Genomic DNA, 11,744 nt, shown 5'->3' on the forward strand with positions numbered 1-11,744 from the left:
AAAAATATAGGAGGATATTTGACTTTTTTTTAAAAGGTCCCGGTCTTTTACCTGGCCTAAACATCTGGTTCAGGTTTCTCCATAAAATTCGGGTATTTTTGTTATCAAAATGGGAATGAAACAACAATTGACATATACCACAATTTAATGCAACATTACAAAAAGGATAGTTACAAAATTTGGTAGAAAAAATAAATAGATTATTCTTTATGAAAGATAAGGTTGTTAAAATCAGGAACTTACGTATGATTGTTTTTGGGTTTGCAAGATCGAGATCAGATCCTAAGATCTCACAAAATAAAACATTATTTTAATTTATAATTTTAAAATATGAAAAAATATTTCAAACATTTAATTTTTCGTGCAAAAATCATAAAAACTTCAAAATATTAGTCATAAGTCACAACACAAAATGATAAACAGTAAATGGTAAAGGGTAAAAGATATAAAATAGTAAAAAAATTAATTTGCAAAAAAAAATCAAAGGAAGGTAGGATCGGATCCCGATCCTACGATCCTACTCCAAATACGATCAATTTACAATCCGACTTGTTTTTCATGCCTAGGATCGTAGGATTGTACGATTCTACGACCATGATCGCGATTTTGACAACCATAGATATACCCATTGACATTGAAAAAAACAAATCCTATTAATATTTTTCAAACAATTCTCTCCACATGAATGTAATTGATTTCTACGCATCAAGTTAGAAAAATTGTTGGAAATAATTCTTGATTTTTATGGTAATAAATTAAATGGCACAACTTGTTGTCCAATTGTTTAAAAAATTTTGAAAATAATTCTTGATTTTTATGGTAATAAGTTAAACGGCACAACTTATTGTCCAATTATCTTCTTAGTCATTGTAGTGTAATAACTAATTTGTAGTTGGATTTGAGACTTAGAAAAAAATACGATGTTAAAAAAATTAAGTAAAGATTTAAGATTATCATTTAAATCAATTTTAGATTTATATAGTTATTAGGGTTAATGGCCTAGAAAGGTAACGAACTTTTGTCTTTGTCCACATTTAGGTAATTATGTTTTTTTCGTTCACATTTGACCATTGAACTTGTTTGACCTGTTCAAAATAGGGTAATATGACCGGTAATTAACGGTAACATTACCCTATTATGAACAGGTCAAACAAGTTTACTGGTCAAATGTGTACGAAAAAAACATGGTTACCTAAATATGGACAAAAACCAAAGTTCCTTAAATATTTTGGTAATATTAGGTTCTTTATGCTAAGTGCAAGTAGTCATAAGATCCATTGATGTGAAATGAAATTGGGTTGTCCAGTCTTGTGTATGAGGAGATGGTTAAGTCATGGACAACCCAATTTAAACCCCAACTAGTTAGGGGTTAGGTTGTATACGCTTAAGGGGATAAGTTGTATCTGTTTTAAATACCGAGCAACACAACTTAGCCCATGACTAGCCGGGACTAAATTGGGTTAGACCAAGCCTAACTTAATTATTCATTGACTGTCGGAGCTTGATCCCAGGGCACACAGTCCTAAGACGGTTCTTGTCCAGTATTACCAAAACGGGTAAGAAACTTTGGTTTTGTCTGTATTTAGGTAACCATGTTTTTTTCGTATACATTTGACCAATAAACTTGTTTGACCTGTTCATAATAGGGTAATATTACCGTAATTACCGGTAATATTACCCTATTTTGAACAGGTCAAACAAGTTCAATGGTCAAATATGAACGAAAAAAAACATAGTTATCTAAATGTGAACAAATACAAAAAGTTTGTTATCTTTCTAGGTCATTAACCTAGTTGCAGACTAGCTGAAAAGCTAGCTGTTAGCTGAAAAGCTAGCTGATGGTTGAAAAGGTAGCTGTTAAATAAAAAGTTAGCTGATAAAAAATAACGATTGGTAAAACTAGCTAAAAAGCTAGCTAAAATATATAAAATTACATAAAAGCACATGTAAGAGTATGTGTTTCTATAATTAATTATGGGGTGTATTTGGAAAATTTAAAAAAAAAAAAAACTCATAAAAAACTAGTCTAAGTAGTTTTTCGAAAAGCTGACTTATAAGCTACTTTTTGGCTTACCAAACACGTTAACATAAAAAAACTCGAAAAATAATCTAGCCATGACGCACAAAACACAGCCCATTTCATACGTTATTTCTCTAATGAACCTTAAAAAAAGGCTTAAATAATAAATAGCCGTCCTAAAAGAAATTAAATAATAATTTACCAAAGAGTGATACCCTATCAAAAACATTGTTGTCTTACAATGAAAAGGGGAAAAAAGTAAATATTCACGTAAAGATAAGATAGGTCATTGTTCGTATTGAGTCAGACCACCGTATCGTGTCCTAGCGACGCAACACCAGATAGATTCCCACTCCCTATGATAACCTATTAACAATCCTCTATCCCCAAAATCCTTATCCTCTTCAACCTCTGTAACTATATTTTCTGTATATATATCTCAATCAAACCCCCACACTCGTATTTTCAACTGTTCAATTATTGCGGATGGAATATCCTCTCACTTCTTCTTTCAACGTCAACAAGCATCTGGCAATCGCTTCCTACTCTTTACCTTCTCCGGTGAAGAATCATCCTCGATTGAACGGACGTTTACATAATCGGTTCACTTTTTCCGGGTTGTCAGTGGAGAAGCGGCGTCGTTCGGCGGTTTTGGTTGCTTCTGCGAGTAATAATGGCGGTTTTAGTAGTGGAGGTAGTAGCTACTGTGAGTTTAGTAGTTTGAATACGCCGATTGAGCCGGCGACGCCGGCGGGGAGGTTTTTGTCGAGTGTGTTATTGAATGAACGGAAGTCGTTTCATGATGCTGTGGCGGATACGTTGGAGAAATTAGTGGCGGAACTCGATGAAGCTTACGCGCGTAGGTCACTCACCGCTGATTCGAGTGAAGCTCATCTTCATAGGTGTGTACTCTGTTCTTCAATATTTTCAACCTTTATTCTCATGGATTTTGATCGGATGTTATTTATCTTGTACTTGTTGAAGTTCTCCATCTATATCTTCACAGAAACCTAGAACAGATTTAGTAACATCAGATCTGTTTCTAAGTTGAGATAATTTCCAAAACAGAATCAACGAAGTTGTATGTCAATTTGCACTTGGTTAAAGCATGTTGCTAGGGTTTCTAGCGATATATGAGGGTAAAACTAAAAAAGTCGATCGACAAGTATGCAAGTATTTAATAATCCAGAACAAACAGAACTTCCATTAAAAGCTACTAAATGGACCCCAAATCAAAATCTACAGATACTTTACGCATTAATAAGCTAAATCTGCTAAACCTGAAGACCTAATTTTTGCTAATTCAAGTAAATCGACAGGAGGATTGCAGAGCTGAAAAAGCGTGAATGCAAAACCGCAGTAGAAGATGTCATGTACATGTTAATCCTCTACAAATTCACGGAAATCAAAGTCTATCTAATCCCGAAGCTTTCAATGTGTATCTACAACGGTAGACTAGAAATCCTGCCATCAAAGGATTGGGAACTGGAGTCCATTCATAACTCCGAGATCTTAGAGATGATAAGAACACATCTAACCTCCGTCATCGGATGGAAACCAGACTTTAGTGTCACCGACAACTGGGCCACAACAAAAATCAAACGTCTCAATCTCCGTCATATCTACACATCTTCCATACTGTTTGGGTATTTTCTCAAATCCGCCACCTTGCGCCACCAACTAGAGATGAGCTTCACCGATCCCATTGATGACATGGTGTTGAACTCCGGCAACCACCTTCCCCTCCCGGAGTTTTACAGTCTCCGACGAAACAAAAACCTGGTCTTCGGTCAACCTCCCAACACAATTTCAACATGTAAAAAGAAACAAGAGAAATTAAGTTCATACTTGATGGGGTTTGCCCCTGATTCATTAGTGAAATGCGGTGAACCAAACTCTAAGGAGGCTATAAATCTCATCGCCCGACATAGTTTTGGGCTGTTTGGTGACGTGGACTCTGATGACGTAATATTGACATCATTCGCAACCTTGAAAAGATTTGTGTTGGAGGCTGTTGCTTTTGGGTCGTTTCTTTGGGATGCAGAAGAATACGTCAAGACTGTATATAACCTCGAGGAGAACTGAACAACTAATCACTAGTAAGTTGATAAGATTTGCCCAACTTCTATGGTGTAAATAGGAGCATTAACATGTAGTACATATCTGTTTAAAGTCGATAGTTTCATTTCATAGAGTATTTAATCGTTAATTTTGTAGATATGATTAAGAACTTAATTATAAGGTTTAATCCGTTGAATTAAGTTCTTGATTAGTAGGAAGTTGGGACACGTATAATTATCTTTGCTTTTTTTATTTCTTAAAAGGGAATCATTGATGGTTGTAATTATTTGTGTGGAGTTTCGTTTCATGCGATTGAAAGTGACCTTTTGCCAACTACAGTATTTCATTCTAGTCATGATTAATGCACTGATATTTGATCATGGAAGAAAGTTTCATAGTGATAATAGAATTCTTTCAAGAAAATGATATGTTTTGTTTGGTAAAAAGTCGTTTGGGATGAGTTTAATACTTATCAGGTATTTATGATCTCTTGATACTTCGTATTTTCAAACACACTTATTAAACTCGTTTCATATAGGATGGAGATAATCAATTAAGAACCAAACTCTTTTGAACCTGGTTTCATCATTCAACTATCCTATTAAACTTATTATTAAACTTATAATTATGGATCTCCTATTAAACTTATAATTATAGATGCTTTTAAAATACCAATTTGTGGATATTACTATTCCAAAATACCAGTTTTCAAACATATAAAAACTGATTTTTATGTAGTAAAAAATTTGTTGTTTTCAGTTATTATTTTTTCAGTTTAGTAAAAAAAGTGTTGTTTTCATTTTTTTTTAAATTTGTAGTTAATACAATGTTTTAATAGTTTTCTAAGACCACTTTTCACCCTTGTATTATCTTTGATATCCAGACTTTTATTTTTTGAAAATTAAAAATTATAGAAATACAAAATACTGACAAATAAGGCTTCTCGGTGTGGTATGCGGTTTGGAACCGCGGTTACGCCACGTGGGACAGGAACACCGCCCCTAGGGTGCGGTTTGGGGCAGTCGAGACCGCACTACGGCCTTTGAAGACCGTGTTTCCTGATTGGCTGTTCCTTTTTCTTTTGACCGTTCAAAGGTTCGTTCAATTTATTTATTTATTTATTTTTTTTTTCTAACCTTTTACTCCATCTATATATACATATGTTATCACTTTTACATTTACACAACCTTTAAACACATATAAATACAATCATTTTATCCAATTTTCTTTGAAAAAATGTCTTCTTCCAAAAGACCTAGAAAAGAAAAAACACCAGTCAGAAACACCAACACCCCAATACCTTCATTTGATCAACCGATTTTTTCACCTCCGTATTACCACTATGGCGGTATGTTTCCTTTTTTTCCACAACGATCAGGGCAACCACATCCACAAACACCACCACTACCATAACCCGACCCGGATTTTAATCCATTTGATTTTTTGTCTCAACCCGAGTTTATTCAACAAACACAAACACAACCAGAAACGGTTGTTTCTGATTTTGAACCGGAATTCGTTACAGAAACTCAGCCCACTCGAGCAGCGACTAAAAGAAAAGAGAAGGCGGAGGCTAGATGTTGGGAACCTTTGGAAGCGTTAGTGTTGGCACAATCTTGGATCGATATTTCAGAAGATGCGACGGTTGGAAAAGACCAAAAGTATGACCGCTTTTGGATTCGCGTTTTACACAGGTTCCATAAATGAATGAACCGTGGAGAATACCGTTCAAAACATTAAGTGTACTCCAAACGGAGGAAGATGAACAAGGAAATCATGTTGTTTAATGACTTGTGGAACAACATGAAACGTCAATGGAAAAGTGAAGAAAGCGATGAAGTCATTTTGAAGAAAGCGTTGAAAGTGTATCAAAAAGAAAATCTGAAGGCTTTCAAATTTCTTGAAGTTTGGAATTTTTTGAAAGATAACAGGAAATGGTTGAGTAGCAAAACATCTGACCAACATATCGACAGTGGGTCAAAACGCAGCAGAACATCTAAGTCCGACCACACTACATCAGATGTTCGTGTTCAATTTGATCTGAACGAAGATGAACCTGTTCCAGTTTCACCACCTTCCCGACCATTGGGAAGAGACAAATCAAAAAGTAAAGGCAAAGACAAAGCGTCGGATTCAGATGATTTGAAAGAAATGGGAACCGACATGAAGGATATAAAAGAAAGAATGGACAAGATTTTGAAAATTGCTTCCGAAAGAGAGCTTCGGAAACAAAAGGAGAACGACATGCGAATACTAGCAATGGACATCTCGAATATGACCGGGGCCGAGCTTGAAGTGGTTTTGGCGATGAAGGAGGAAGTGAAAAACCGTTACATTAATCATGGCTAATTTTTAATTTTTTTTTTCAAGTTTTTAATGGTTTCTTGTGTGTTTTTTTTAAGTTGTTGGTTTTTTGTTTCTACTTTGTTTTTCTAAATTTTTAGGGTTTTTTTTTTTTTTTTTTTTTTTTTTTTAAATTAAGTAATGTATGGTATTTGTATTTTTAATTAATGAAATATTATGTTTTTAAAATTATGTTTTTTTTTATTAAAAATAAGTTTTATTAAATTAAAATAGTTAACAAAAAAAAAGAAAAAAAAAATTAAAACTGTGGCACCACACCCTTGGTGTGGCAAGAAACCACATTTAAGTGGTAAAAAGTGACGTGACGCTTACGTGGCGAGGGAGGGAGTGCGGTTTCTGTGGCACCACTCCCTCCAGCCTAAATAGGTTTCTTGGAATTAGGTTTGGACTCCATATGATTTTGACTTTATTGACCAAAAGTGATCAGTTTTTTTAAAAACCCCGGTTTTGTGCACCTCTAAATAATAGTCTAATACAATACTATATTATACAGTATAAAATATCTCGATATTGTTTTGACTTTATTGAGCAACAGTGATCAGTGTTTTAAAAAAACCCCGGTTTTGTGCACCTATAAATAATAAGTCCAATACAATATATTAGATAAAATATGATATGTATTTAATTCTTATTGCTCTGACACACCTTTCCACCTTCGGTAGGGCCACCAATTGACCATTAAAGTACCGACACATATACATTTTCATTACCCAATATAACATATGAACATAACTTCAACGTCTCCAAATTCCAATAATAAAACAATATCGAGTCCAAGAAAAATCGAACGATTACTAGCCCAATTTGTTTTGGGCTGCCCTTTTAACTGGATTCGATTAAAATCCTATATAGAGCCTAAGAGCCCGCCCTCCAACTAAAAGTAGTGATATGTTAAATGTAGTTTATGTTTGTCTTCGACAAATTGAAATTTTATAAACATATAAAATTATATAAAACATACAATTGTTTTATAAAAGAGTAATTAAGTTAATTTGTAAAATTATAAAGCACTATTTTTGTTAATAAGTAGTCTTTGGATTTTAAGTTTTTTATTTTTATTTTTTATTTTAGTTTAAAATTAGAAGCTCCAAAAAACTACACGTTCATATCAAATATGAATTGAAAGTTTATAATAAATGTATTATAAAATTAGAAGAAAGAAACATGACTAATCTTGTAAATATATTAGTAACATCGTCGATGGTAAGCAAATAAAAAAACTTTAAAATTTTGTATAGTAATGTTAAAACTAAATATAATAATGAAATAACAAATATAAAGTGAAGTAATAATTAGAATTTTAATTTAACATATCAAGTATCGAATATCAAGAAAAAAAAAAGTGTTATAAGGAAGCCTTGTGTAAATGACGGGTCCTATAAAATTGCTAATTTGACATTGCAAATGAACTTTCACAAATCTAATGATTTGTAAGAGCCTGGAAAAAATCTAATGATTTTCAAAACATGACAACTTAAGATAACGATGATTAACACTACATCGTTGTTTTATGTGGTTTCCAAATCAAACACGGATAGTCATTATATGACATTCCATTTGATTTATGCTATTTACTCCATTTGTCGTTTGTACAAGGACACTTATGTCTTTTGATGTGTTGTCGTCAATCTACTCATAATTAAAACCTAGAAGTGATTGAATTAATCCCTAATTCAACTCTAACCTTCCCCGACGATCGCCTTCTTCCTCTATATCTTCTTCACGCTTTCTTCCATTCAGAAAATTAAACATATTTGACGCTCTATAATTTTGTAAGAAAGAAGATGGTATTGATATTATGAAATGTATGTGGGCCACATTCTCGACGGGAGCATATGTAAGATTTAGGATGGATTTAATCTTGAAAAATAAAAACTTCAATTTCTTCTCGAAATCATTTTCTTATATTTCTTACATTACCAAATTGGTTTTCGCGGAAGGTATAAACAACTACTTCATGATATATAATAGTTCATTATGGCAGAATATTTACAAAATTCCCTAGACGAAGATATGTGAGATGGTATTGTCGACTAAATTGAAATTGTTAATATCAATATCTTCTCTGTCCAAGAGCTTGGCATAATGCTTCAAGAATTAGGGTACATTAATGGGTGAACAATTTACTACTCTTTAAAATTCCAAAAGTTTAGAAAGTGGACTTAGATTATGGCTTGCTGCCTATTGGGAAATTAATTTGGTTATGTATGTTCTCCAATGCAAAGTAATTAGAGTCTTTACTGAATAAAGACATACTGAGGTTCACGAGTATTTTATGCCGCCTTTTAAAATTATGATTCACAAGTCAAAGGATGATTACGTTTCACTTAAACTAAACATGATAAAATTCAATAGAAAAGAAGTTGGATCTTCTAGTAGGAAGTTTGATTTGGATGTTCTTGTTTCATAACCCTACAATCAATCACACTCGATTGAGGTATATGCTAATGGAAACCTTGCATTTTAAGTGTATTGTGTCCTAGATACTTAAATAGGTGGACAATCCCATATAACTCAATTCAATCAAGTTTCACAGTCTAGTGAATTTCAGACTAATGAAGCACCTTTAGTTGGCATTGATAATGATCAAGTTTATATTAATGAAGTAACTCTAGTTGACATCAATAATGATGTTCCTGTTAATAGAAATGATGATATTCTAGTCGAGATAATTGATGAGGTTCCAATTAAAAAAACTGACGAGCTTCAAGTTGTTAACAATGATAATTGTGATACACAAGGAGAAGATTGTTACAACTATGTAGGTTGAATAAATTCAGAGTTTGTAGGTAATAATAACAATGAGGAACAACTAGGATAATTGGGTAGTGAATATGATGGTACCAATGTTGATCGCAACTTCATTATGGGCGAGAAACCTAGTGGATGATATAATTAGATAGATGTGGATATGCTAGAGTTCCATAGTATGGAAGACCAACATCTTAAATTTCCCAAGTCTTGACCAAACGATACAATATTCCAATAAAACAGAGGGTGATTCTTTGTTGGTATTAGACGATGAGATGTTTCAATCAGCTGGGGTTGAATATGATTTGAGGAAAATAATGCTCGTTGAGATTCTAAAAAAAATCAAAATAAGTAAAGTTCATGAAAAAAGAATATTAAATAACATTGCACATGTGGAATTTCACTAAACTCTTAAGGGTAAATGCAACCTAAATTGGATCTATGTCTTTTCACTATTAATAGCAACATGCCTACGAAAAAAACTAAAGAACCCTATGAAATCAAATTCATGAGTAGAACTACATACATTTGCCGGTATAACGTCTCATTTTTCATAACAAATTTTTCGTCTTTAATTTAGGTAAAACATTACTTTTATAAAACCCAAGTCAAGAAAATCATAAGTATCAAATACAATAATCCTAAAATTAGAGTATCAAAACATGTTAAAACACAAATCAACTGTAGGTGGATGCGTACAATCAAGCCTTTGCCTTTCCACGATCATCTGAAGTACCTGAAACACATTTAATCCACAACTATAAGCACGAAGCTTAGTGAGTTCCCTAAAATATCACATAAAACACATCATAAATAAACAACTATGAGTTATCAACAACCATCGGGATTATCAGCAGTCCCAATGGGCTAACAGCACGACATGTGGGTTATCAGCAACCGTGGGGACTATCAGTAGTCCCAATGGGCTAACAGCCACTCAGTAACACATAACAATAATCAACAAATAAGACCTATATTGTAACATCCCCCTCTGGCACATATCACAATATAGTCCACTTTGGGCTCACGACGCGAAAACTTCCCACGTGGTCACACATCCCTGGATTGTTCTCACCCGAGTACGCTTAACTGCAGAGTTCTTATGAGATCTATTGCCCTCACGACTTTAAGATGTGTTGTGACAGAGAACTGGAGAAGGTATCCACGCCCCTTTTAAGGAATGTTTAGTCTCCATCCCAGCCGATGTGGGATTAGGTAGGGGTGAGCATTTGGATTGGACCGGACCAAACCGGTTCTTGGACCGAACCGGTTATGGAGAATATTGTAGACCATGGACCAGACCGGATGATTCGTGTCCGTGTCCGAGTCCAGGTCCGGGTTTTCTGGTTCTTGGACCCGTTTGGGCCGGTAACAATTTAACACAAACATACACATATTGTTATCTAAATATAACATGTTTACCAAATAACATATATATCAAGTTTACCAACAAATGCATGTGGAGGTCAATGATGGTTCCATGTACCCGATCCTTTTCTTAAATGCATGTAACAAAAACGGTGATTTCGAAGTCAGAATATTCCGGTACTCTATCAAGATCCCTTTCATATGATTTATCTGTCAAAAGATACATAAAATTCAGAATTACAGTCTAAAATAATTGTTGAAAAGCTGAAATATTTCAGCTTTTATACCTTAACTTTGATTGATTGTAACTAATTTAATATAACACCAAAAACAAAAAAAATATAATCTAAAATCATCTACAAACTCTAAATTATATGTTGGGAGAAACCGCATGTCAGTCTGACTTAAAACGAATGAGATGTGCTTGTTTAACGAGTTTAACAGAATACCAAAGTTTAAATTTTTTGCTGAAAAGTTGAAATATTTCAACTTTAATATCTCATCTTTTAAGGACTATAACTCATCTAATATAGCACCAAAAACAATAAAAGTATAGTCTAAAATCATCTACAAACTCTAAATTACACGTTGGAAAAGACCACATGTCGATCCGACTTAAAACAAATGAGCTGTGCTTATTTAAAGAATTTCATAGAATACAAAAGTTTAAATTTTCTTGCTGAAAAGCTTAAATATTTCATCTTTGAAGGACTGTAGCTCATAGAATAAAACACTAAAAACAACAAAATTATAGTCTAAAATAATCCATGAACTCTAAATTACACGTTGGAAAAAACCACATGTCAATCCACCAAAAAACAAATGAGATATGCTTGTTTAAAGAATTTCAAAGAATACAAAAGTTTAAATTTCTTGTTGAAAAGCTAAAATATTTCAACTTTGATATCTCATCTTTGAAGGATTATAACTCATCGAATATAATGCCAAAACTACAAAATTATAGTAAAGAATCATCTACAAACTCTAAATTATACAATGAAAAAAACCGCATGTCAATCCGACTTAAAACAAATGAGATATGTCTGTTTAAAATATTTCACAAAATACAATTTTTTTAAAAAAAATAAGTCGGTCCATAACCGGTTTTTACCCGGAACCGGCCAGACCGGACCAGCTCTAAATCCTAAAATCGAGAACCGACCCGGGGGTCCAAAAAAAC

The 11,744-nt window shown here is 33.4% G+C and overlaps 2 protein-coding genes across 2 annotated transcripts; both read left to right on the forward strand.

Annotated features, from left to right (window-relative positions):
• Nucleotides 1-2,399: 2,399 nt before the first annotated feature.
• On the forward strand, nucleotides 2,400-4,210 carry LOC111903541 (UV-B-induced protein At3g17800, chloroplastic). The gene is made up of 2 exons (XM_023899319.3): nucleotides 2,400-2,922; nucleotides 3,340-4,210. Exons 1-2 carry the CDS (start codon nucleotides 2,507-2,509, stop codon nucleotides 4,103-4,105), a joined length of 1,182 nt encoding a protein of 393 aa, XP_023755087.1. The 5' UTR covers nucleotides 2,400-2,506; the 3' UTR covers nucleotides 4,106-4,210.
• Nucleotides 4,211-4,521: 311 nt separating this feature from the next.
• On the forward strand, nucleotides 4,522-6,897 carry LOC111903542 (uncharacterized). The gene is made up of 2 exons (XM_023899320.3): nucleotides 4,522-5,176; nucleotides 5,607-6,897. The coding sequence occupies exon 2, from the start codon at nucleotides 5,843-5,845 to the stop codon at nucleotides 6,428-6,430; it is 588 nt and encodes a 195-aa protein (XP_023755088.2). The 5' UTR covers nucleotides 4,522-5,176; nucleotides 5,607-5,842; the 3' UTR covers nucleotides 6,431-6,897.
• The last annotated feature ends 4,847 nt before the right edge of the window (nucleotides 6,898-11,744 follow it).

Source organism: Lactuca sativa, chromosome 5, assembly GCF_002870075.4.
Source record: "Lactuca sativa cultivar Salinas chromosome 5, Lsat_Salinas_v11, whole genome shotgun sequence".
NCBI classification, from domain to species: Eukaryota; Viridiplantae; Streptophyta; class Magnoliopsida; order Asterales; family Asteraceae; genus Lactuca; species Lactuca sativa.